The 27,694-nt window shown below is 38.1% G+C and overlaps 2 protein-coding genes across 2 annotated transcripts; one reads left to right on the forward strand and one right to left on the reverse strand.

Annotated features, from left to right (window-relative positions):
- The first annotated feature begins 7,036 nt into the window (after positions 1-7,036).
- LOC113277420 (dol-P-Man:Man(6)GlcNAc(2)-PP-Dol alpha-1,2-mannosyltransferase-like) lies at positions 7,037-12,610 on the forward strand. Its single transcript, XM_026526523.1, has 10 exons — positions 7,037-7,484; positions 8,368-8,455; positions 8,570-8,729; positions 9,792-10,009; positions 10,244-10,539; positions 10,826-10,940; positions 11,083-11,221; positions 11,350-11,546; positions 11,916-12,005; positions 12,096-12,610. Exons 1-10 carry the CDS (start codon positions 7,186-7,188, stop codon positions 12,225-12,227), a joined length of 1,734 nt encoding a protein of 577 aa, XP_026382308.1. The 5' UTR covers positions 7,037-7,185; the 3' UTR covers positions 12,228-12,610.
- A 4,250-nt stretch (positions 12,611-16,860) lies between these two features.
- On the reverse strand, positions 16,861-17,797 carry LOC113335698 (SKP1-like protein 1B). The gene is made up of 3 exons (XM_026584074.1): positions 17,775-17,797; positions 17,187-17,625; positions 16,861-17,028 (listed from the first exon to the last, which is right to left on the reverse strand). The coding sequence occupies exons 1-3, from the start codon at positions 17,795-17,797 to the stop codon at positions 16,861-16,863; spliced, it is 630 nt and encodes a 209-aa protein (XP_026439859.1).
- Positions 17,798-27,694: the final 9,897 nt, after the last annotated feature.

Here is a 27,694-nt window from a genome sequence, read left to right on the forward strand (position 1 = left end):
AACTTTGTAGGTACGTTCTAAGCAAACCTTCACGAGACTTCAACTCGTCCACTAGGGACACTTAGTGGTTTAAAAGGCTTAGTGCATACGCTAAATGCATTCGAGAGACCAGCGACAGTGGTATAGGTAGGATTTCCTTAGTTCGTTTTTACTTGAGGACAAGTAAAATTCAGGTTTGGGGGTATTTGATGAGTGCCAAATATTGTATATATTTATCCCTTTTTGTTGGCATTTAACTCATATGTTGTGCAATAATTCTACATTTTATCCCATATTCTGTATTTTCATTGTTTTCAAGAATAAATATTTTTCTTACTTAATTTTATATTTTTTAGGTAATAAATAAAGTCTGGATGAATTGCGGAGCGGAATAGAGCAGAAAAGTAGTGAAAAGCCGGGAGGAATTACGCAAGGAAGCCGCGAAGAATGTTGTGCACAAGACCAAGAGGGTAGAAATGGGCTCAAGAAGGAAGAATTGTTCTTAAAGAAGTTATGGGCCTGGCATACCCAAGGCCCAAAACCCTTTCTCAAACCCATTTCCACTACCCAAGCCCGTATCGGATTTCAGCCGTCAGATCGAAGCATTTCAGCATCCTACGGTCGCTCCATCATCGCACATCAAACTCTGAAGCTCCCGCTTTACATCGCAACGCCCATCTCCATCTTGGGCCGTCCTTTTCGTTGCATTTCTCCATCCGACGGTCGCTACCCACAGCCTCCCATCTCATCGTTGGATCCACCTACCATCGTCACATCCTACGGACCAGATCGCGAAACATCACCCCTCGCTGCAACCGCCCAACACTACAGTACCAAACACCCTACACCTCTACCAAACGCCCCCCTCTCCCCAAAATCAGTCGACCACCTTCTTCCCCAAAAAAACTCTGCAACCCCCTGCCATTGTCGCCACCACCAGCTCGACCACACTCTGCCATCCCCACACCTCTGCCACCATCACCATAACCTCCACCATCACCCGACAGAACAATCCCCCTAAACCTAGCTGTTTTATCCTCTCTCATCAACTGCCCTAGGTGAGGTTGATAAAACATCTCGATTTAGGGAAATTTATGGTAGCAGAAGACTCAGGAGGGAGCATAAGGACGATTCAGAGCATGGGTTGAGTCCAATTGCATCAGAGGGTGAGTCAATTTCATTAATTTCTCGAAACCCTAATTTTCAAATTTGGGGATTTTCCAATTAGGGTTTGTAGAAGTGTAGTTTCCTTGTAAAAACTATAAATGGATGATATGGGTGTGGTAGAAAAGCTCTTTGGACTAGCCAGTGAGCATTGTAGAATTTTTATTACTAATTTCAAATTCAAGTATTTTGAACTCAGTTGATTTTTGGAAATTATGTTTGCATTATCTATGTATGCTATTAGTAACATGTTAGCCATGAGCTAAGTCACATTAGCTAAGGGTTAGATGAAGCCTTAGTGCACAGTTGGGTGGTGGAGTGTAGGTTGTAATTCTTGTAAACTGAATTGATTGAGAAATGGGGGGAGATTAGTGCTCAACTGTGCTTGTGATTGACTGACCTGTTAAAAGACAGTCAATGCTAGGAGTGAATCAGTTGAGCAAGCTGATCATCCTTCCATTCCATGTTTGTATGCCCTGGAACTTAGGCATGCCTGAATTATCACTTAGCTCCATTAGGGACAGGAATTTAACCTAGAACTACACTATCTGGCTAGGTCATTAGGTGAATTCAGAGCCTTAGTTTATCCCACAATCTCATTTTACAGTCACTTGTAACTCTCTCTCTGTTTTGCTTATTGCCTTCTTAAGTGTTTCTTTACTGTTTGGTTTAATTTGTGCAACTCCAATCCTGCTGTGCACTGGATATAGTGCACTGCTCTCCTCTGCCCTTGGCTCATAGCCTTGGTTTACTTCACTGCTACCTTTGTCTTGCATCCACTGCCTAGCTTAGCCCAACTTCAATTACAACCTCCTAATCCCTGTGGAACTGACCCTTCTTACCCACTAGCTACAACTTATCCCTGTATACTTGCAGGCAAGTTGTGAGCAGTCATTTTTTCTTCACACCAATGCATAACCAGAAAAGTGAAAAAAAAAGTAATGCATAAGACATTATGCAGCTAAAACAAAATAATGCATAATGTCTTATGCACTGAACAAAATGATGCAGAAGACATTATGCACGTGCATAAAAATCCATAAATCAGAAAAGTGAAAAAAGCAATGCATAAGACAATATGCAGCTAAAACAAAATAATGCATAATGTCTTATGCATCTAAAAAAACTGATGCATAACCAGAAAAAGTGAGAAAAGTAATGCATAAGACATTATGCAGCAAAAAAAAAATTAATGCATAATGTCTTATGCATCTAAAAAAAAACTGATGCATAACCAGAAAAGTGAGAAAAGTAATGCATAAGACATTATGCAGCTAAAACAAAATAATGCATAATGTCTTATGCATCTAAAAAAAACTGACGCATAACCAGAAAAGTGAAAAAAAGTAATGCATAAGACACTATGCAGCTAAAACAAAAATAATGCATAATGTATTATGCATCTAAAAAAAACTGATGCATAACCAGAAAATACTTCATTATGTAAATAATTCACTACTGGTGATAGATACTGACATTTTGATAGACTTAACAACATATTTCATTATTCGAAAATAACTACAATAACTACATTTTGATAGACTTATAATGTTTCAAAACCCAAAAGATGTTCTAAGAAACAACAAAAACAGTATTTTCAGTACACTTGTAATGTATGTACTGTAAATGAAATGCTTATTAACCAAATTCAGTTGGTACTGACAAAATCAAAAAGAAAAACGTTAGAATAGAACAAGGGCTAGAGGAAAGAATTGTGGAAAAGGAATCTGGCAACATCATCGATATAATATTCTGCTGCACGTTAAAGCCTGTGATAAAAGAAAAAGAGAAATCAGAACACTACTTGCTTAAAAGTACATTGTATTGTATCAAACTTACTTAATTAAGACATTAATATGTATCTGACTGAAATACATACCTGACACAAAATCATTCTTCAGAAAGTTCATACTGTCGGATAAGATTGCATGTTGCCTTGTTGTGACGAGTCTTCAAATTACAGTTTGAACACTTGACAGATTTTCTACTAGTCTCATATGCAGACTTAATACGTTTCCCCCTTTTCCTTCCTGGTGGAGACCTAATTACTTCTGCTGGGAGAACGATATCATCTACGTGATACTCATCGGGCCTGTGAGAAAAAAACAGTATCATATAAATGGAATGAACCACAACTACATATGAATATGTACACGGTATATTGTTCCTGAAAAACAAATATAAAAAAATGTAGTGGTATCTACCATTACATATCAGTATGTAACATCCATATGTAAGTAGGTTTACGTTGACAGTTTCAATTGCTATTACATGTGTAAGTGGTATCTACCATTATATATTGTTATGCAAAATATGAAAATGTACTGATTAAAGACACATACCTGTCGTGGTTAGGAACGGGTCTAATAGCTATTGAATATAGCTTACGAAAAGTGGTAACTTTGAAATAATCTTCAACGTAATCAAGAATCCTTCCTCCAGATCTAGTAATAGCTGCAGTAGCGTGCGAGCATGGAAAACCATAAACGCGCCATCGTTAGAAAGTACAAGTTTTTCTCTCTAGATATACCATATGGGATATGCACAGTACATATTCATGTGTTATTTTTTAGTACACCTAATATACACAGTACATATTTATATGTTCTCACAGAAACATGGTACTTCAAAAAAAGAAAGAGAAAGTAAATAACATTCAGATGATAGAGATTAGGGGTAAACGCTAACCTTGGAGAATGCGCTTCATAACGATTAGCATCTGACTGGATAACTTTCCAGGGACGACCAGTTTGGATGTGTAGTTCAAGCAAGGCTTGATACGTAGGGGTTAGCAGTTCTGGGTCCATCAAGAGACTCTCTTCACGACGTTATGACATCATTTCCATCATACGTATCCTACACGACAAGGGGATAACAAGTCTGTTATACTAAAAATATACGTAGATTAAAAGAACATATATGCTAATACTGTTATAAAAATAAAACTAATATAAGCTTGTACTGTGACTAAGGAAACTGATACAAACCTGATCGAGTCAACGAGCGCACATGCAGGTAATTTCTTCTCTTTGTTAATCCATCTATTGAACGATTCAGCAACGCTAGATGAAGTGTAACCATAACTACAGCCCTTGGAGAAAGCACTGGACCACTTTTCTTTTGGAATGTTGCGGCAGTAGTCAGCAACAGAAGGCCTTCCCAAATTAACCACTTCTTGAAGACCTTCCTCGTATGTTGCAGGAGAAAGAGCATATGTCGCCTTTCGGAAAGCATCAGTCACTTCCTTATACTTTTCGTCAGACTTTGCGATAGGTAAGTTTTTGTCCAAATGGAAGTAACAATATCTTTGATGAGAATCAGGGAACTCTTTGGGAATATATTTAACCAACCCTTCACCTCGGTCAGTCATAAAAGTGATTGGGCGATCATCATTCAAAGCCTCCTTCAGTTTCTTGAAAAACCATTCCCAGCTGATATTGTCTTCACCAGGTACTAAAGCAAACGCAAGCGGATAAAATCTTGCAAAAAGGAATTACTAGTTATGTTAAGCAACTAATATTGACACTACATATTGACATGTAGTTGGTTTACCTCTTTGTTGATATGTGAAAACCTGACACTACATAATAACATGTTAAGCAACTGATTGACACTACATTTTCACATGCACTATGGTTTATCTCATACTCAGTAAGGTCAATATGTAGTATGTAGTATGGTCAATACTCATTGTCAGATAGTGAAGTAAGGTCAATATGAGTGATCTAACTACCAGACACTACATATCAAAAAGAAAAAAGAACCAGTTACCTTGATTGCCATTAAGACATGTTGCTGCCATGAGACCTCCTTTAAAAGTTCCAGTGAGAAATGTACAGTCACAGAAAATCATGGGACGACATAGTTTATATCCCTCTATACAAGCTCCAAAGCAGACAAAAAGTCTATTGAATCTTTTTGTAGCATCATTGAAATCGAAATCAATAAATGACCCAGGGTTTGTTTCCCTAACAGCGTTCACCCACCAAGCAAGATCAGTGTACGACTTCACATCATTACCAAAAATCTGTTTATGCGACAACTCAATTGCATGATATGCGTGGTGATACCGGATTTCAATGCCACCACCAACTTTAAGATAATCTATGATATCTGCTGGTGTTATGCGAGGGTTGTGCCTGACCATCTCATGAATTAGACTGTTCATGAGTTTTTTTGTAACTCTTGGATTCTTCAACATATAACCACCGCCACAGGTGTGCCTTCCCACATATTCCTTTATCTTAAAAACATCAATAGAACTACCAATGGCAGTTACGTGAAGCTTCCATGAACAACCTTTCACACTACATACGACGGTGAATCTCTCAAGGTCATTCTTCTTCTTAATTACCTCATATCCAGTTCTCATGCAGTATTTTTGGCATGCTATACGTACGGAATCAACACCACCATAGAATAATTGATCTGTATCATCAAAAATCTTATCCCAACCATCTGAAAAAAACACTCTTGGGGCTTCTTTACCTTCTTTCAAATGACTATTCTTTGCACTGACAACTAAGTCTGCATTACTGTCAACTTCCATACGCCTAGACGCGCCATTTGAAATTACATCCACGTGCAAATCAAAGAAAGCTGATTGCTTTGAAGAATGTAATGCAGAGATGCCCTGGAGTGTTACATCGGCAAGAATAGTAACTATCGCTTGATTCTGGAAATAGTTAACCAGAATAGTCGATGGAGTCAACCAGCTCCACATATTACAGATGCAAAATTTCAAATCCTCTAAAGTTGAAAACTATGTAACCTCATATGCAAAATGATATTGCTTATGGTATACATGAGAATAGATGGAGAAGTCTGGTTTGGGAACAACGTCAGACATGTTAACCCTGTAAATGATCAAAAAATTAACTAAGTCTCTGAATGGATAAAAGTTATACATATTGATATGTATTGGCATCTACTGTATTGCACGATACATACTAAGAGCGCAGGCTATATGTAGTACGTATTGGTATGTAACATGTAGAATAACTAAGTCTCTGAATTCCTATACGTTATACATATTGATATGTATTGGCATCTACTGTATTTTAGTAAGATATATTTGCAGGCTATATGCAGTACGTATTAGTATGTAACATGTAGAATATATTTTACAACATATCAATATGTTTTGAGTTTCATCTTCTATAAATAGAAGAACTGCAGCTATATCAAAAAGAGAATACAAAATTACTACACGATCTATCTAACAAAACAAACCTATATAAAAAAATACAGTAAAACAAACCTATATCAGATTACAAAGAAACTAAAACAGAACATCAGCAGAGAAAAGGTGATTATAGTAACATACCTTGTTCAAATCTGAGATTAACCTAATTCGATTTTAAGATACCTAATTGAAACACACAAAAATCACAATGTAAATCGAACAGAAACTGAATTGAACAATGTAAATCATCACAAAACTGAAATCATAAAAGAAAGATAACAATGTACATCATAGACAACTATTCTGATAGAAATCGGATCAGAATAAACCTAATTATTCATCAACATTCCAAGAACAACAGCAGAGGAAGATGATTTACGAGATAAATACCTTGTTCGAATCTGATTTCGAAGCACATATGATTTACGAGATAATAGCTGTGATGAGCCTAATTGAAAGACGCTACCAGATACTGTGATGAACCAAAACGCAGGAGCAGAGAAAACCAAAGAGAAACAAATCTGAGATGAAAAAAAGAGAAAGAAACTGAATTTGATTTGTTCGTGGAGTTGCAGAAAGGGTATTTTTGGTACTTTTGAAAAACTTGTCTTGTGTGACCCGCATGTTTTGGACTAGGGAATAAATATTCTGGTGGACCAGCGGATAATTTTATTCTAGGGGTGGATTAGAGAGTAACGGGTATTGGATTTCCTGGACTACCTAGTAATTCCTAGATGTTGCTTCCCTGTGCTCTTTGGTATCAGGGAAAAGAAAAAGAACAAACTTTACTATCATTTAGTGATAACAGAGCAATGAAATAATCGATTTGAACAACGAAAACACACAGTGAATCAGAAATGTCGATAACAACAGCCTCAGCAGCAAGACAGAGACGAGTAAATGTTTCGGATCCATCATCCTCTTCATCTTCTTCTTCTTCTTATTCGAGGTTGGATAAATCAAATTCCAAATACACAGAAGATGGTGATGATGATAAGAAGGGACTGAAATGGTTATTACCATTGGTTGCATTGTTTGTGTTTAGATATATGAGCGCTACTTCAAATATCATTCACGATTGCGATGAAGTCTTTAATTATTGGGAGCCTCTCCATTACCTTCTTTACAAATCTGGATTTCAAACTTGGGAGTACAGGTAATTTGTAGTGTTCTACTCATTTTGGGTGCCCTAATTTTCGATTTTGGTATGGAGAATCTGATATTTTGTATATTAGGTCTGGGTTTATCGAGTTTAGGGTTTGGGTTTCTGATTTTTGGGAAAATGTTGTAATTTAAAAAGCAAATACGAAGGGAAAAGCACTTAATTAGGATGTCAATCGAATGAACAACCCGAAATGCATTGCAAAATTGATATTCTGGGCTCACCTCAACAGTACGTTGAGTTTAGGGTTTTTAATTTCTGGTATAATTTAAGAATGTTTAAGTAATTTAAGGCTATGTCGACTAAGGTGGCATCATTTGAGCGCCTCGCAATCTGTTATTAGGTATGCGACAAATTGTGTTTAAGAAACTACACCTTCCTGTTTTTTGGGCTCAATTGCATGATTGTTGTTAATATATCAATACAACCTTATTGATTTTTGGTCACAATCCCACGGCCTATTACAGGAAAGGGATAATGTGCAACTTCGAGTTGTCAAACCTTCATGGAAACGGAAAATCATTTGAGGGACTTATGGCACAAGTATTCGATTAGTGCGAACTTGTTTAGTATTGCATTGGAACCAACATAATAAGGGTCGTCTTTGTAGGGGGGTCATGCTTCTTTTGCTGAAGTAAGGGCAAACTTTCCTTCTTTCTGAGAACCATTTTTGTCCAGTCTTAACTTTCTTGAACCCGTTGAGTTCTTCCTTCTTTTATGTGGTTATTGGACCTTTTTCGAGAACTTTGATGTCTCTTGAAGCATGTCTCAGTTGCAAGGGTTATAATCTAGTTAGAAAGGGATATGCATCGAAGTGACACATGTTTGCTTAGCTCTGTGGTAAATTTAGTAACTATTAGTTTTATTCATGTTGCAGTTCCGAGTTTGGGCTTCGCTCGTATCTTTACATCCTATTCCATGAATTAGTTGCTCGACCTGCTTCCTGGTTCATCGGCGATGAAAAAGTGAGTGATTCTGTTTCCTTTTAGTTTTTGCCACTCTATTGGTTTCATTATTTCTTGGTGATTTAGAACGTTTTGCTTATGAGATTCTTCCAACATTTCCTCTGAACATGACAGGTTAGAGTATTTTATGCAGTAAGGCTATTCCTTGGTCTCATCTCAGCAGTGACGGAGTCAGCTTTGGTGGTAGCCCTTTCCAGGAAGTATGGGAAACGACTTGCAACCTATACACTGGCGATGCTATGCTTAACAAGTGGTTGTTTTTTTGCTAGCACTAGTAAGTGGGCGACTATCTTTATTTTTCTTTTCTTTGCGAAGATTAGTTTTTTTTTTTTTGTGGTGTTCTGTGTAACGACATTTTTTTTCCTAAAAAAATTGCCATTTCGCTGCAAACACTGTTACACATGGACGCAGCAACAGCCCTGCTAGCTAGTTTTGCAACATTTTCTTTTCTGGCCGAAAAAACCCATGCATTAACAAGAAGAGAGTTACAAATAGTGTTAAGATCACCTCCCTATACGAACACCACCAAAAAGGAAGGGAAGGATGACAAGACAATACTTGACTAGTTGACTTTCTAGGTCTAGCAAACCCTGCTAGTATAAGCACTCATAACAATACTAAAGGAAGGACGGTAAGGACCTAAGTGCGTTTCTACACTACTCTAATTTTACCTGAATTTTTCAATTAATTGTAAAGGAGATGCCTCACACAGTCACAATATTAATGTAATCTACTACTTGTTTACAAACATTGACCACCAAAACATTAGGAATTAGAAGCTGGGAAACCCAAAGCTTCTAAAACAGTTGAAGCTTCTGCAGAAGTAGCATCAGAAGAATATACATAAAAGGTTGTAGCTTCCTTTACCATATCTGAAGAAGAACACCATACGAATTAATACCCATTGTACTTCTCTTGTAAGAAGCATCTTTTGAAGTTATATTGTCTGCAACAAACTTCATTTTAGCTGTGTTAAGCCCTTATACGAAGCTTAGCTATGTGAAGCCTGAAAAGTGGAAGAAGACAGAGACAAGAAAGAGAAGAAGAAAATTGGCTGCCCTTTTCTTCAGTATAAGCCTGGATCTCTTCTTTTTATTTTTTTGAGGAGAATGTCATAACATTAACTGTACTTCCTATCTTACTATATTTAGTGTTTTTAGGTTGCTGCGTTAGTCAGTAATGGTGTTGTATCCCTGACACTCATACCCATTTTCCCGAGTGAAAAAGAACTATGATTATCTTGTGAGAAAGTGCGGCATATTCTTTTTAATAATGATGTCAGATATAGAAAAAATGTGGTTAATGATTCATGTTGCTAATCGTTTTGTTTTTCCAGGTTTCTTGCCAAGTTCATTCTCTATGTATGGTGTTACTCTTTCGTCAGCACTCTTTCTTTTCGATAAACCTGCAATGGCAGTTTCAGTTGCAGCTGCTGGTGTCATCCTTGGCTGGCCATTCTCAATCCTTGTTGTCGCTCCAGTCACATGCTATTGTTTACTGAAAAGATTTAAGCAAGTCTTTTTTCCAGCGGCAGCCACCTCTGTTGTTGTTTTGGTAAGATAACTAAACTTGAAAGATTTCAGTTGTTTTCTGTGGCAGATCATGATTCCAAAGATGCATATGGGCAACTACATCTACCCTGCTTGTTGACTTTCACAGTAAAAGAAGCCTCTTATCAAAATTTCAGACCTTACATCAAATATTAACAAATGGGGCCATAATTTTTATTTTCGTGCACTGTTTTCTTTTTTGTCTATGTGTTGATATCTTTTTAATTTGGTACCTCAGACACTTTCTGTAGTTACTGATTATTACTACTACGGAAAATGGACATCGTCTGTTTTCAATTTGCTGGTATATAATGTCGCCGGAGGGGGGGAGAGCCATTTGTATGGGACCGAAGAGCCATCATTTTATTTGCGGAATGGTTTCAACAATTTCAACTTCGGTTTGGTTCTTGCACTGTTGTTCGTTGCGATTCTTCCAATCGCAAAGAAGAAATATGCCCCCGACCTGCTGGTTGTAGTCTCACCAATTTATATTTGGTTGGCGTTTATGTCTTTGCAACCCCACAAAGAAGAAAGGTTAGCATAAAGTGATATTTACTGCCACCCAACACATATGATACTGCTTGTGTTTATTCTATAATTCATGATACTGATTATTTCCTTTCTTGGAGATTTCGGTTTGTCTTGCTCAAATATCATATGATCCTCGTTGAAATTACCATCCATACCTATAGTTTTGCTTTTCAGGGTTAGCCAAATTTAGTTTAGCCTTACTATTTCTTCCTGCATTTTTTTATTGGGCATTCATTCCAGCGATAAGATTTGTGGAAATATATTGACCCTGATGTACATCCCCGTGCAGGTTCCTTTATCCAATATACCCTCTTATATGTGTTGCTGCTTCAGCTGTCATTGAGAGCTTTCCTGATCTTTTTCGAAATAAGTATGATCCTGAATACAGATCTGTGCTTGTTATGGTGAGCTACGCTTATATCTCAATTATCTTTTTTGAATGAGATTTATTTTGTGAAAGGGAAAAGATCGGAAACACAAAATCTTTGCAACTTCAGTATCTTTTTTTTTTGACGATTACCATGTCCGTGTGCCTGTTCCAAACAGATAGCCAAAGTTCTCAGACCTATAGCTCTTGGAGTCATATTATGTGCCTCACATGGTCGGACATTCTCTCTTATTCATGGGTACTCTGCGCCTTTGGAGATTTACAAGCACTTAGAACACTATGAAGATTCTGGAAATAGTGAGAACTCGTTTCTATTCCCATTTGGTCTTATTTGAAACACCAGAATAAATCCTTGAGTTATTATAAAATGGCTTGATATCTGAAATTTGTAATTTTCATTTGTGGATGTAACATTGATTTTGTAGGGTCCGTGCTCTGCGTAGGAAGCGAATGGCATCGATACCCATCATCCTTTTTCATTCCTGATTATGTTAGTGAAGTTCGTTGGATAGATGATGGATTCCGAGGGCTCCTTCCGCATCCATTCAATTCTAGCTTGGGTGGGACTGCTGCATCCCCACCTTATTTCAACAACAAGAACAAGGCGTCTGATAAACAATACGTAATATACTCTCTCGTCCATTCTTACTAATTCTCCTAAATATGTCGCCCCCATGTTTGTGATTCCAAAAATAGTTCACCCTTAGGAAAAAATCTTGGCTCTCATTCTCTTATATTAGTTGTTATGACATCTGAGAACAGGTTCTGTATTCCAAAACATTTTCAAAACAATGGTACAGTTCGACAGTGTGAACCGAAATGTTTCTGTTTTCAGATCGTAAATTGTTTTGCTGCTTTTATATTCATTGCTTTAGAAATTTATGAATTATATCCTGATCTGGATTGAGTGCAGCAGACTCTAACTTACTAGATCTTTGTTAAACTTTTCTATTTCAAATAATTCTGTTTTATACTTCTATTGATATTGCAGCTCAAAGATCTCGAAGCCTGTACCTTCCTCATAGAATTGCAGCTTAAACGACCTTATCCTACTCGAGGAAGCGATATAAATAAATGGGAGGTAATGTTCTATTTCACGTCTCTATGTATATATCGTCCTTACTCAGGCTAAGCATCTCTCTGATCTTTGATTCAACTTTGTGAATTTTAGGTTCTTGCAGCATTACCGTATCTCGACAGAGAACTCTCACCGGCCAAGTTCAGATCTTTCTTCATCCCATATGTGTGGGGGCATATGAATGTATTTGGATTGTACAAACTGCTTCGAAGAATTCCAGAGTAAACATGTCACGTGCGACTTTTTTCTTCTAGATTCAGATCATGTTGCAAGACAGGTCGCAGGCGCTATTTGTATCTGTTCCGTCTTTCGGCGTCTTATGCATGTAAAAGAATTGGACGGAAAGGCAGTCTAACCTCCTTAACAATGGAAATGATTAAGGCAACCTTATTAACCATGGTTCTTGTCTGGGATAACATTTCTGTTTGATAGCTTCCTTGAAAACCTTTTGCCGATTAGTCTCCACTTGTATGTATTTTCCATGTCTAACATAAAACATGTTGCTTAATTGGGCCAAGATTAGCTTTTAGGCTTGAGCTTGATCACAGGTTGATGAAATATTAGTTAAGTTTTGGGTATAATTGATGATGTTCTTGTATTTGCTTTAATTCCTCTCTGGATTGTGTGCTTTTCCTCTCCTCATTTATTACTTGAGGACCGTGGGAGTCGAGTTGGTTTTGAAATGGCATAGGGCTGGATGAGCACTGCTAGAGTCGGCCTTCATTAGTGCAACAGCAGTACATCATGATGTTTTCGGGCTTCTTGGACCATGTAGGGTAAAAAATTGCAAGTGTGCAACCACACAACATTTTTACTACTTGCTGCACTTGTGAATTTGAGAGCAATACAGAACGCGCTAACGGAATGGGCTTATGGCGGACCATGTTCTTATTAAGCCAATCTCCCTATACTTATAAGGGGTGTCTTAAAGTTAGGTAAATACACATTTACCCGTTACTTTAATTTAAATTAAAACTAACCTAATAACTATGTAAATCTAATCATATACATCTAATCCAAATGAATCTATTAACCAAAATCAAAATCAAAAACAAAAATTGGAGGGGAATCGAAATTTTTTAGTTTTGAAAAAAAAAATTCTCTTCTTCTTCTCTCTTTCCTTGATGTTCCTCGTTCAATTGAAAAACCCATGAATCGTTTTTAATTCGTTTTTTGATAGGGTAAATTGAGTAGAAATCATCAAACGATTGGGTAAATTGAGTAGAAATCATTAAAATATGGTTTAAATGAAAGTTAAAGTGGCATGTTCGGTTAGGAATAGTTTTAAAAAAACTAGTTTTGTAACCGAACATTCTGAAACCAAGAACACGAAGAACACTCGGTTATCACGAATTTAATTTTTCGCAACCGAACTCCGAGTTTGGTTGGTTCGCAAAAAATAGTTTTAACCGAACTCCTCATTGAAAACTAATATATTGTGTTCGGTTGGTTCGCAAAAAATAGTTTTAACCGACTCCCTATTTAAAACCAATATATTGTGTTCGGTTGGTTCGCAAAACATTCTAAAATTAGTTAGTAACCGAACTCTACCCATAATACAAAAAAAAAAAAAATGTAACCGAACTGTGTTATTTTTCCCACTATGTTGAGTTATGATTTAACCGAACTTTGCCTACTCTGTTCGGTTTGTTCGCAAAAATCTTGACAAACCGAACTCTTCACTAATTCCATACATGTGGAGTTCGGTTAGATACGCTGTTGGGTTAAAGTTTGCGAACTAACCGAACATTACTCTGTAAATCCTATAAACAAAGTTCGGTAACATGTCTGTTTACCGAACGACTAAAACCTCCATTAAAGAGCGAGTTCGGTAACCTGCGTGTTTGGAAGAAGTAACCGAACTACACTTTCAGATGAGTTCGGTTACCTGTTCTTCACATAAGGTAACTGAACAAGCCCAAATCTACTCTAAATATTTACAGTTTTTTGAAAATTTGGAACAACTCAATCAACATTATCTAAGTTTGAAGCCTACCTGGGTACCCAAATACCCCTCCTCCGATTGTGGTTGGTAAAATCCATCGTTTTTCATGTTTTCCTTCTTCATCTTCTCTAACTTTACTCTCTCAATAATTCTACTTCTTTTAAAATAAACCCATCTGATTTTTTAATCTCACTAATTATCTTTAACTTAATCATCTCACTAATCATCACACTAACTATTATTAACACTAACTAATCATTATCCAAAATTAATCAGGAGGGTAATTTAGGTATTAATATAAATATCTAGATAAGGGATGACCTAAATTTACTTCTAATATTTTTACCCAAAATAAAACCATGGTCCCAAAAAAAAATCATGGTCCCCAAAAAATTGTTCTTAGATACAAATTGTATCTTGTTGGATGGATACAAATTGCCGACTGCTGTAAATGGCTTGCCTTTTTCATTTTTACGCTATTTTTTTCCCGGTTACTTTTATAAAGATTTTCCGGCATATGTTTTCGTCAGTAGCACAACCCCTATGCAGAAGTTTACAGCATGTTGGCTTGTAGATAAGTTTCCCAACAGCAATCTGAAGCATCTGTATTAGGGGTATTTAGATTTTGGTCTTCACCATAAGCTGTTGTTGGCTATATTAGTTTGATGGAGAAGTAGAAGATGCAGCCCATCCCATTTCATGGCAGAAAAAAAAAATTATCGGAAAAACAAAAGAAAATAACATTATCGTGCCATAAAACTTAATATAGTAGGACTAACAGAAGAGAGAGCATAACAATACCAAAAGAGAGAGCTATTGCCCTAGATCCCTGGCCACTGCTACAAGATACTACCAAAAGTAAAGGGCTTTTCGGTAGATAGCCTTGGAGGAAGTTGATCCTCCTTCACCTCAACTTCTTGCACCTCATCTGGAATCACGCCTCGTTTGATCTTCCCCTCAAGTTCTTTTGCTCCTAACTTTGCAAAATAATACGCAGCTTCACTGCGAATATTATCACAGGCTTCTCTACGTCTGAACTTGGTTTCAAATTGCAGCTTTATGATATCTTCAATAACTGGATCCAATATTTCGAAACATTCATCAGTCAACCACAGCAGACCTGCACAACATCTCCTGCAGAATTTAACATCATCAACATCACGTTTGGAATGAAAGCAGTCAGTTAGCATGTCGGCACATCTGAAAATGTTGTTAAAGTAGTGCACAACTCTTGGTGAATTGATCGACCACCAAGTTCGACGAATTCGCCGTTCGATAGCAATCTCTAAGTATCTCTTCACTCCCATCAGAAGGTAATAAAGATATGACCCTCCTCTGGAGGCTAAATAGTAAGCAGCTATGTGTTTTACAGTGTTCTTTTCAGGGTTCACTAGCCGTATAACAATACCATATCCTCCATATCCTTTGCTCTCGCGATAATAACCATATATTTGAACATCGTAGATGTCATCGTCTTCTTTTACTACAGGAGTCGCATCATCCATCATCAGCTGCTGCATCATGCCTTCTATCTCCAGAAAACTTTCATCATCTCTGCCGCAAAAAGTCGGCGCATGTCCCCAAGCCTGTTCCCCAACAACGTTCTGTTTTCTCTCGTCCTCATCCTCCTCATCATCGTCGTCATAAGATTCAAATACCGATTCACCTGGATGAGATTCATTGAGTGATCTCACTAACGAGGCATCATCTTCTTCTTCTTCTGGATGAGAAACATTGTCATTACCGGATTCTTCAAATTCATCTGACCGGCGGGCATCACCAAGAAACTTCTTCTCAGTAGTGACAGAACCACCTTCATCTGTAATGCACTCTCCTCCTCTTATATACATCTCTGCCATTTGAAAAATCAGAAGCTGCACCTCCCAAAATCAGGAGTAACAATCTAGAGGAAAATTCACAACCCTAGAAGTTTCAGTTTTTCATGACAAATTTGAGTCAGGTCTGCTCTATCCTTTATATTAACCACGAGACTAATAAAAGGTAATCAAAGTAGTCTTCAGTTTCTGAATCCTGGCAGAATCACACTATCTTAGAATCCAACGCAGGTCTCCGTTTTTTGTATGGAAGTCCCATCTTCAAAGGAAAGCTCTACTATGGAGCAGTACTGTGATGAATATCCATGAGATACAATACTCCTATAAGACACTTCCGGACATGGATAAGTTTTATCTCCTGATGACCAGATAGAACCCTTGTGGGCTTTGTCGAAGATGGTTGGTTCTTGTAATGGGTTGGTATGTTTCAAGATAGCGGACAAGAACACTCGAGTGCAGGATCCCATCTTCATCTGTAATCCTGTTACCCCGAGAATCTGTTGATCTCCCAAAATACATCTCTGGAGATAGAGATTCTTGTAATGGTGGTTTTCTTATTTGTGGATTAGGTTACAATTATTCCACATATGAGTATAAAGTTATTAGAGTCCACCATAGGTCTGGCATGTCCTTAGACTCCAGCAAATTAAAGTCCAATTATACACCCTTGGTGGATGGATAAAGGAAAAACCAACCACCATCTGTGTCCAAATAGCTCTGGCGTTTGTGCAAATGGATCGAGCACTTTACTGGTCTCGGTAAGGTAAGATAGTGGCCTTCGACTTAACATACCATACGAAGAGTTCAGGATAGTTCCTTTACCACCTTTTTCGAAGAAGGTTTACGGCGCAATTTGTCTGAGATTATTGAGAAGGTATTTATCTGTTATACATTTCATCCAAGGAGTTGAAAGAAATTCTATTCATGCATGGGTATTAAAGAAAAAGAACAAGTACACTTTCTGACCAACTAACCTTACGTGCACAGCCTCAAAAGACAAAACGGAGCACCTCCATAAACTACTCTATTATACCCTCTGTTAATCATCATTTTCCCCTCAAAAGTCAGTTTTGACATTTCATGTCATACTAATATATCGCCTGAGCCTCTCCTCTTCACTTGGGATGAGGGCATGCTCAATCTTGAAGAATTCACAGATACCATCGGCTGTCTTTACCTTAATCATGTCAGCAACTTCCTCGCATGTCAGGTCCAACAGGCTCCTGATCGTCAAATAGTCTGCCGCCTACAAACAAGTAAAATAAAAAGCATCAGTGAGAAAGGAGATGCATAGACAAAATGTAAAATAAAAAAAAAAAAAAAAAAAAAAAAAAAAAAAAAAAAAAAAAAAAAAAACCAAGACCTACGTACTAAAGAAAGAAAAACCGAAAAACATCCCCTTACCAGGATAAGTCCGAACAAGGTAGGGAGATCGACCTTCTTATCAAAATAAGCATCCCAGGTCTCAGGTGTAGGGGTAACTTCAATACATTCATCATCAGAAACATCAGCATCAGAAGAACGAACATCTTTTTCATATTTCAAGGGATGCTTCTCACAGTACTCGATCACCAACTCTAACACATGGCCACTGACCATTCCGTCCAGAGAAATCACCAGATTATTATCAACCTTGCCACTATGTATCATCAACTGTATCTTCCCCTTGATATGTAAAGACTTAAAAGCTACAGCCACATCAACTGTGAAGTCGCGACCATCAGTTCTCAGGGTTACTTTGTTATCAGTGGGAACGACCAGATCATAGAATACATTCGCAGGATACGGCAAGGACTGGCAAATCCTATTTGTAAGAAATATGTTCATTACTACCCTTGATGTCCTGCAGCACAGAGATAAAATAAAATATATCAAACTGTATATATTAACACATACAATACAAAACCTAATTTTTATTTTATGAAGTGTAAAAGCATCGGTTTTGCCAGATCATATCTACGAATAAAACAGCATGGGTTTATCAAATCATACCTAATATCGGAGATGTTATCCATCGCCAATTTCGAGGCTGAAAGACAGAAAGAGACAGAAATGAAAAGGATTTTGCCCTAATGTCTTTGTTTGAAATTTTGAATGACTAGAAAAACCTTCGCCGGGAAACTGGAGCGGATATCAGCATCGAAAGCCCAAACCAACATGATAGAGTGCTTGTTTGCCTGGTATTCGGTGGCGTGGCATGATGGTTACAACTTACATCCAAGAACAAGAATGAAGGTGCTGCGAGAAGTGGCTTAAAGGAACGGAACTAAGATTTCTAATTCTCAGAAGAAACAGTCACCAACACAGTACTAATGAAAGATTGGCGCAGCGTATCAACGGTAATTCAGCTCAATCTAGAAATTTAGGTTAAAATTTCTAGAGACCTGACTTCTTGAATCGAAGAGTTGAATCAAATTCGATGCAAGGCTCTTGAATTGATGACAGAATCAAATCAATGCAAGGCTTTAGAGAAAACTCTAGTTTATTATCTCTTAAACTGAATGAATAAAACTATCTTACAATCCCTTATTTATATTAACCTATCTTTCCTAAAAATCGAACATCTAAAAAAAAGAAATTATAAAAGAAAAGGAAATCTAAAAAAAAAGACCAAAATTAGGAAAGGTATCAAGATGCTGCATCAGGTCCCGCCGGGGTAGAAGGATTCGACCACGAATCTGGAACTGGGTCTGGTGGAACAAAACGTGATAAATAACGAACATTGAAGACATCCGAAGTGTTGATGTTTGCTGGAAGTTGTAGGCGATAAGCATTGTCATTTATTCGTTCCACAACTGTGATAGGACCTATTTTCTTTGCCTTGAGTTTATTATAAGCATGAGCCGGCATTCGATCTTTAGTGAGAAATACCCAAACTTGATCACCTACTTCGAAGAGAACACGACGGCGACGAGAATCAGACGCAGCTTTGTACTTTGAGGAGGATGACTCGAGATTGGTAATAACCTGCGTATGAATCTTATGAATGTTGTCTACAAAATCATCAGCTACACCATGAAGACGTGTACGGTCTGGAAGAGTAGATAAATCCAAAGGACCACGAGGGAGAAAACCATAAACGACCTGAAATGGACTGAACCCCGAACTTCTATTTAGTGAATGATTATGAGCAAACTCTGCTTGAGGAAGTTTTGAATCCCAAGTTTTAATAGAATCACCCACAAGGCAGCGAAGCAAATTCCCCAAAGATCTATTGGTCACTTCTGTTTGACCGTCCGTTTGAGGATGATAAGCGGAGCTCATGTCAAGGCTGGTTCCTAGTAATTTCCATAAAGACCTCCAAAAATGTCCTAAGAACCGAGAATACCGATCAGAAACGATGGAAGTTGGAAATCCATGGAGTCTGTAAACCTCTCGAAAGAAAAGTGTTGCGACTTGGACTGCATCTGATGTCTTTTTACATGGAATGAAGTGCACCATCTTGGAGAAACGATCAACAATGACAAAGATTGAATAGAAACCCTTTTGTGTACGAGGAAGACCCATCACAAAGTCCATACTGATGTCCGTCCATAGTTGTGTTGGAATAGGGAGAGGAAGGTAGAGACCGGCATTCGTGGAATGACCTTTTGATGTCTGACACACTGTACAGCGTTCGACAAAACGCTCAACATCACGTCTCAATGCAGGCCAAAAATAAGACTGAGAAAGTAAATACAACGTCCGGTCGCGACCAATGTGACCTTCATTATGTGTTTCAGCAACAAGTTTAAGACGGAGGCTGCAGTCTGGAATGCAAAGACGACTGTCTCGAAAAAGAAAGCCATCGTGCATAGTAAAATCTCGAGAAAGACCATTCTGAACGTCAAGAAGAACTCGACCAAAGAAGTCACCAGACTCATACAAATCAGCAAAGGTGGAAAATCCCAGAACTGAGACATGAAGAACACTCAGCAAAGAATGGCGACGACTCAGGGCATCAGCAACTCGATTGGAAACACCTGACGTGTGTTTGATAACAAACGTAAATTGTTGCAAGTAAGATATCCATGATGCGTGACGAGCTGAGATTTTATCTTGACTGTTCAGGTGTTTTAAAGCATCATGATCTGTGTAGAGAACAAATTCTTTATGGAAAAGATAATGTCTCCAGTGTTTGATTGCTTGAACCACTGCATAAAATTCCATATCGTAAGTACTATAACGTAGACGAGCTCCAGCCAGTTTTTCACTGAAGAAGGCGATAGGTCTGTTACGTTGGCTCAAGACAGCACCAATGCCCAACTTAGAAGCATCACTATGAAGTTCAAAAACTTGAGTAAAATCTGGAAGAGCTAGTATAGGTGCTGATAACAATTTCGTTTTAATGATCTCAAAAGCTGTAGTTGCTTCGGTAGTCCAAGTGAAGACACTATCATGACGAATACAATCAGTGATAGGTGCCATCAAACTGCTAAATTGCGGCACAAATCTTCGATAAAAAGATGCTAGACCATGAAAACTTCGAGTTTCAGATAAAGTAGTAGGAGTAGGCCAAGATTTGATTGCTTCTACCTTGCTCGGATCGGCGGCTAGACCTTTTGCTGAGACGATGTATCCAAGGAAGTGAACCTCAGGAGAGCCGAACTCACACTTCTTTGGTGTGTCAAATAGTTGATCTCGACGGAGAACAAGAAGTACTTCTCTTAAATGTGCAAGATGTTCTGTGAAGGACTTACTAAATATGAGAATATCATCAAAATAAACAACTACAAACTTACCTATGAAGGGCCGAAGAGATTGATTCATAACACGCATGAAAGTGCTTGGTGCATTGGACAAGCCAAAGGGCATGACAAGCCATTCAAAAAGTACTTCTCGAGTTTTAAAAGCCGTCTTCCATTCATCTCCTGGGCGGATTCGTATCTGATGATAACCACTTCGAAGATCCAGTTTAGAGAAAATCGTTGCAGCTCCAATTTGATCTAATAGATCGTCGAGACGGGGAATGGGAAATCTATAGCGTACTGTAATTTTATATATAGCACGGCTGTCGACACACATCCTCCAAGATCCATCCTTCTTTAGTATAAGCAAAGCTGGGACTGCACACGGACTCAGGCTTTCACGTAAAAATCCCTTCAACACAAGTTCCTCAACCTGACGTCTAAGTTCTTCATGCTCACTCGGACTCATACGATAATGAGCTCGATTAGGAAGAACAACATCTGGAATTAGATCAATATGGTGTTGAATATCTCTGAGGGGAGGAAGGCCGGGTGGTAACTCATTAGGAAAAACATCCTGAAACTCTTCCAATAGTCTTTGAAAATGTTCTGGAGGTGATGGAAAAGACTCTCTGACAACCGAATTGATCAATATTAGAACACATCTTTCTTCTCGAAGTGTTTGTTCAAAAGCCTTTTGCTGCAAGAAAAGGACTGGAGCTGATGGTGTATGTTGTTTCTCGGGCAAAGAAGGCTGTAGAGTGAAATTGCGATTATTGTAACGAAAACTGTAGGTATTACGATAGCCATCGTGTTGTACTCGAAGATCAAATAACCAAGGACGTCCTAAAAGTAGATGGCAAGCATCCATTGGAGCAATATCACAATGAATCTGATCCTTATATGAATCACCCACCGAAAAAGAAATCAATGCTCGTCGAGTTATGGGTACATCGGTATTCCGATCCAACCATGCCAACTTGTAGGGGTTAGGATGTAGTTATGTTGATAATTGAAGTTTGGTTACAACTTCCTCAGCAATGACGTTTTCACTACTACCAGAATCAATTATGAAATTGCACACCTTGCCTCCAATAGTACACTTTGAATGAAAAAGATTATGTCGTTGAGGGTTGATATCTGTTCCACGCAGAGCTAAACACACACGTCGCAACATTAATGCTGGTCCACTATCAGCTTTAAGAACCTCTACTTCATCTTGTGGCTCTGTAGTTTCCTCATCGTAAATTACTTCAACGTCATTACCAGCAGTGTCAAGGAGGAGGCCTCTTCTGTTTCTAGTGGGGCAGTTAGACTGTCGATGACCTAAATCTCCACAAGAAAAGCAACGAATTGAGTTTGGTCGAGTTTGCCGAGTGTCAAGAGCTGGAACAATGGGTGTGTCTGCTTTGACAGAAACAACGTCATCTGTCGCAGTCGGATTGTGATTTGGTCGAGAAGAACGAACAGTAGAGCATGATGAAAAGGATAATTTAGTTTGCGCTTCAATAGTTAAAGCTTGTTGATGTGCTTCTGACAGTGTTAATGGATGGAAGAGATTGATTGTATGTTGAATATGTTGTCGTAATCCTGTTGTAAACCGTGCCACCAGTTGACACTCAGAGTCTTGTATATCAACTCGATTGAGAAGTAAAAAAAATTCAGTGGAGTAGTCAGCCACAGATCGATTTCCCTGACGGATGGTATGGAGACGCTGAAACATAAGCTGGTCATAATTGTAAGGCAAGAATGTTTTCTTAAGTTTTGATGAAAGCTTATCCCATGACATGATCTTTGGTTTTCCAAGACGTGCACGAGTTGTCTTCAATTGTGTCCACCATGCAGCTGCTCTTCCACGAAAACGCATTGTTAAAACAGGAACACATTGATCCATTGGAGCTCGTTTGAATTCTAGGATTTCTTCTACCGTGACTATCCAATCGAGCAGTTCTTCAGCTGAAGAATTTCCATGAAACTCTGGTATCTCGGTTTTGAAACCCGATTCCCAATGAATATGAGCTGCTGCGTTTTGTACGTTATCTGGTGCTAGGGTACGGTTGGTGTGTAGAGGAGCAAAGGGATTAACGTCGTCTGCAAACGGGTTTTCTTCGTTATCAACATCGTCTCTGTTACTGTTAACGTGAGCAACATGTTCGCGTACGGCTGGTGTTGGTTGCTGAACCATAAGGGCTTGGAGGGCAGTTGTGATGGAAGCCATCTGGGCTTGTAGCTCAGCAATGGCGTCACGATTGATTTCTGCTTCAGTACGAACTGGTGCTCGACGAGGTCTTACCATTGTAGTGACAGAAAAAGAACGTAGCCTGTATCTGATACCAACCTGGCGCAGCGTATCAACGGTAATTCAGCTCAATCTAGAAATTTAGGTTAAAATTTCTAGAGACCTGACTTCTTGAATCGAAGAGTTGAATCAAATTCGATGCAAGGCTCTTGAATTGATGACAGAATCAAATCAATGCAAGGCTTTAGAGAAAACTCTAGTTTATTATCTCTTAAACTGAATGAATAAAACTATCTTACAATCCGTTATTTATATTAAACTATCTTTCCTAAAAATCGAACATCTAAAAAAAAGAAATTATAAAAGAAAAGGAAATATAAAAAAAAAGACCAAAATTAGGAAAGGTATCAAGATGCTGCATCAAATATACTCCAATAGTAGGTAAGTACATTGATATGTCAAGACATGCACTTTTGCTGTGTACGCACTCTTCAGATCCTCATGCATGGAAGATTACAACTCTTTTGGCTTTGTTTATTTGAATGTCAAAGAAAATTAATTAAACTCGGAGGAGAATTGGTATACATCAACTAGAAAGCATTCCACGGATCATGGATGTGATAAATACTATAGTCATATTCTTAACCAATCAAATTAAAATTAGATCAAGCAAAAAGACGCATAAAAGTTTTTTTTTTTGGAACATAGCTCTTCTGAATGACAAACATTGTCATCACCGGATTCAAATTCATCTGACCGGGCATCACCATCTTTTAGCCCATGGACGTATTTGCATGGACTTGCATTAGTGACTGAACCACCTTTCCTACACATCTCTGCCATTTGAACAATCACAAGCTGACCACGAGACCAAAAAAAAGGGAACCAAAGCGGTTTCTGAATCCTGACGTCACCATACTACTTTCCCTATTTATTTAATACAGGGTTCGTTTATAAGTTGTCAGGTCCTCCTTGAACATCTTTTATTTAAAGTATAATTGAATATAGGTTTCGTTTATAAGTTATCACATCATCCTTAAACCTCCTAGAATCCGTAACATGGAAAAAATACACCATGATATCATATTGAATATCATCCCTCGTTTACCATACCAATCCATCATCAACTGCAAACTAGTTTGCAAACCCTGGCGTGATCTACTGAGTAATACCAACGCAGGTCTCCTTTTTATGTTAGGAAGTCCCATCTTCGAAGGAAGGCTCTACTATGGAGGAGAGCAGTACTGTGATGATATAAATATCCAGGACAAAGAATACTCCTATAAGATACTTCTCAAGATGGATATTTTTTATGATGACCAGCTAGAACCCTTTTGGGCGTTTTCGCAGATGGTTGGTTCTTGTAATGGGTTGGTATGTTTCAAGATAGTGGACAAGAAAACTCGGATGCACGATCCCATCTACATCTGCAATCCTGTTACCCGAGAATATATTTATCTCCCGAGATACATCCGTGGTGATGGTGGTTTTTTGTTTGTGGATTCGGTTACAATTATTCCACTAATGAGTATAAGGTTATTACAATCTATTATGGGCCTGGTGTATGCTTGGATTTTTTTTTTTTTGATCAGCAAAAATATATATATTGATAAAAGAATAAAGAATACGCAAGAAATAAAAAACATCGGTTGTGACCTGTAAGCAAGTCACAGTGCATTCCAGTACAAGTAATGAAAATCTCACCAATTGCTCCCACCTGAATACTAGGTCTTCAAAACGCACTCCATCCAGCACTTTCCAAGGTTGAGACCAATATAAGATGTCAGCTTTGATATCCAATATGAGGATGTGAATGAGTGTTTCCTTTCCATTGAAGGTTCTTTCGTTCCTCTCTTTCCAGATTCTCCAGCAGATGGCAAATGGAAGCACGTTCCAAATAAAGTATCCTTTGCTTGAGAACATCCTAGTATTTGTTTCAACAAACAACATCCTAACATCGTTTCCTTGAACCCAATCAACTCCAAAAGCTTTATAAAAATGGCTCCACACCTTTGTTGCTTCGGAACAATGTAAAAATAGATGATTAATTGATTCTTCCTCCATCTTGCACATGTTGCACCTGGTTACCAAGCAACGACCTCTTTTTTTCAGTACATCCTGGGTAAGTATAGAATTGTGGTGTACCAACCAAGTGAAAAAGGTCACTTTAGATGGTACCTTACTATTCCATACTGCCTTATGAGGAAATACAACATTTGGTTTAGTAGACAAAGCTTTGTAGCAGGATTGTACCGTGAAGAACCCATCTTTCGAATGTTTCCAGACCCTTGTATCCTCACTTTCATTGATATTGACTGATTCCAAGAGTGCTGTTAGCCTTACTGCTTCCTCAATTTCCCTATCAGTGAGTCTTCTTCTGAAGTCTAAGTTCCAATTAATTATGCCATCAATAATTGAGTAGAACTTGTCCATGTTGTGATCTTTTTTCCTTGACACTCTGAACAGGTTAGGGAACACTTTCCGATTACTACCTTCGTTCCCTCACACCCATCGGTCATTCATGATTATTACTGAACTTCCATCTCTTCCATGAAGTTCACAAATATTGTAAAACCAATGAATAATAAAACCCACCTTTCATTTACCCGTGGATGTAGACACACCGTTGTCGAATCACGTTAATTTGATTGTGTTATTGTCTCTTTGCTTCCCTGCACCTCTCATTTTGCTCATGATTTATATTTTCATTTGATTTTATCTATTGCTTTGTCTCTTTAATCAATTGGTTGTGACACTAGAAAAATGGTGTTCACACAAGTCTTCTATGATTACTCGGTGCCAGTCGAGTTCTTCCATTGCTGATCTTTTTTCCAGAGCCGAAGGGGAAGTTTTCCTAATGATGGTAATCGTCTCTTCATCACTTTTGAGCATCTGCAGCCGAAGGGGAAGACGTAGATGGTGTTTGAGATTCAAAGTGCATGTATGTAATTAATTTGTAATCTTGTAGTTTTTGCTTATAAATCAGTTGTCTCCCTGAAATAGTTAAAAATCAGAAACTATATTGCTGGTTAGTCTTTTACTTGTATGTATTTTCCATGTCTAACAAGCACTATCGAAGTCTGGGATAACCTATCTTTTAGATAATGTTGTGGTGAAATTTATTGTTGTAGTTTTTGCTTACAAGTCAGTTGTCTAAATTCGAGTCTTTTTCTTTTGGATAATCTCCCTGAAATAGTTAAAACCCATAAACTATATTGATGATTAGTCTTTTACTTGTGTATTTTCCATGTCTAACAAGCACTATCGGTCTGGGATGACCTTTCTTTTAGATAATCTCCATGATCTATTTTCCCCGAAATAGATCTAATGTTTGGTGTGTGTATATTGATAATTCTTGTGTTTAACCTGTTGCTTAACTGAATGTTAACCTTCTTGTGTTTGAGTAGTGATTTAATTCCTTTCTGGATTATTTACTTTTTAACTATGGACTGAGTTGACCGACCATTTCCCGTTGAGTCATGTCACTTGTAGGCTTGTAGCCGAGTTTGTCAATCAACTGGCATGGCCGCATGGGCTCAAGTTGGACAAGTTGGTTTGTCAAAGCTCTACAGTACAGATAAGGGCAAGTTTAGGGTAGGGTTTTCTGTATAAATAAGATGACCTCTCTTTCATTATTTAGGGCAAACATTCAACCTCCGCCATCTCCAGAATGATTTACTCTCTCTGATCTTTATCATCCCCAATTCACACTATCTAAATCTCTATCATCCAGCAACAAAGAAACTCTAAGAAATAGAAGAAGAATGAGTGATGAATTATTGACTTTTGTGTTTGTGTGGGAACCCTTACATATAGCTTGGTGGATAGGAGACACAATAATCATCCTTCAAGAACAATGATTTCTTCTCTCAACATAAATCGGTTTCATTTTATTTTCATCTTGTTTTTGTGGGCGAGATTGAGATGTGAAAAATCCACCCGAGTACTGCAAAACAGCAATTGATAAGGGAGCGAAATAGAGAAGCTGCTTCGTCATACAGATTGTAAATCTCTGCAAGAATATGCAATTAAAAGAGAGCGAAAAACAGAAAACGAGCAAACAAAAAGGAAGAAGAGATAAAGACTCACGAACCAGCTAACTGATTATTTCTTTTGCGAAGACTAGAGACATCGTTCTCATAAGTGGAAACTTGGGCCTTGATTTTAATATTCTCAGCCTCAATCTTGCGAAGTCTTCTTTGATGGTCGAAGGAAACAACATATGACATGTGAGCCATCTGTGAAGACATAAGGCGAATGTTAGAGATCATCCTCATCAAAGACAATAAAGCATCACCAAAGAGAATGCGAGAGTATAAAGATTACCAAAGATCCAAAGGAAAATTGAAATCTTGGACTTAGCGCTGAGGCAGCTCCGCGAAGGGATTCATGGTCTAAAGAAGGGGCGTCACATATCTTCGCAACCATTCCACAAGTACGAGTCAGCTCTTCATCTCCAACCGCTGACATGGAGTCACAGACGATACTAGACAGTTGCCCCATGGAAGATGTGATTGAGGGGTCTTCAGTAAGAAGAATGTCATCATCACTGGAGTGAGAACTTGAAGAAGATGGATAAAATGTCTTTCGCTCTTAGACAGACTCTTGGGAGGGGATTTAGAAGCGGTTTTCTTATATCTAATTTTACCTTACCCTTGCCTTTAGCGCCCACAACTTCCACCTACGCGAATAATGAGAGATAATAAACAGAGACAACAATATTGTTTAAAAACAGTCAAACGGTATTTCTTACTTCATTATCCTGCGAATATGTCGCTCTAGATGATCCTTTTGCGATCTTCTTCGCATGTTTGATAATTTGAAACGAAAGAAAGAAATAAGTAAAACGAAGGAAAGAAAGAACAGAAGAAAATATATAAAAGGATAAATATAATATACCACTTCAGCTTCTTCAGGCCATCTGAATACCCAAGGATTGTAAGCGGGAAAGTCCGCAGGAAGAGAAAGAGTTTGACCATTATCATCCCTACCAGTAATGTAGGGAC

This window comes from Papaver somniferum, chromosome 1 (assembly GCF_003573695.1).
Source record: "Papaver somniferum cultivar HN1 chromosome 1, ASM357369v1, whole genome shotgun sequence".
NCBI lineage: Eukaryota > Viridiplantae > Streptophyta > Magnoliopsida > Ranunculales > Papaveraceae > Papaver > Papaver somniferum.

Excerpts from the sequence above, each read along its gene's own strand:
- LOC113277420 (XM_026526523.1), top strand. The coding sequence starts at position 7,186 with ATGTCGATAACAACAGCCTCAGCAGCAAGACAGAGACGAGTAAATGTT. Across the intron at positions 8,456-8,569 it reads GGTTCATCGGCGATGAAAAA|GTTAGAGTATTTTATGCAGT; the intron begins GTGAGTGATTCT and ends TGAACATGACAG. Across the intron at positions 10,941-11,082 it reads ACAGATCTGTGCTTGTTATG|ATAGCCAAAGTTCTCAGACC; the intron begins GTGAGCTACGCT and ends TGTTCCAAACAG.
- LOC113335698 (XM_026584074.1), bottom strand. The coding sequence starts at position 17,797 with ATGGATAACATCTCCGATATTAG. Across the intron at positions 17,626-17,774 it reads GATAACATCTCCGATATTAG|GACATCAAGGGTAGTAATGA; the intron begins GTATGATTTGAT and ends TCTGTGCTGCAG. Across the intron at positions 17,029-17,186 it reads CCTTGTTCGGACTTATCCTG|GCGGCAGACTATTTGACGAT; the intron begins GTAAGGGGATGT and ends ACTTGTTTGTAG.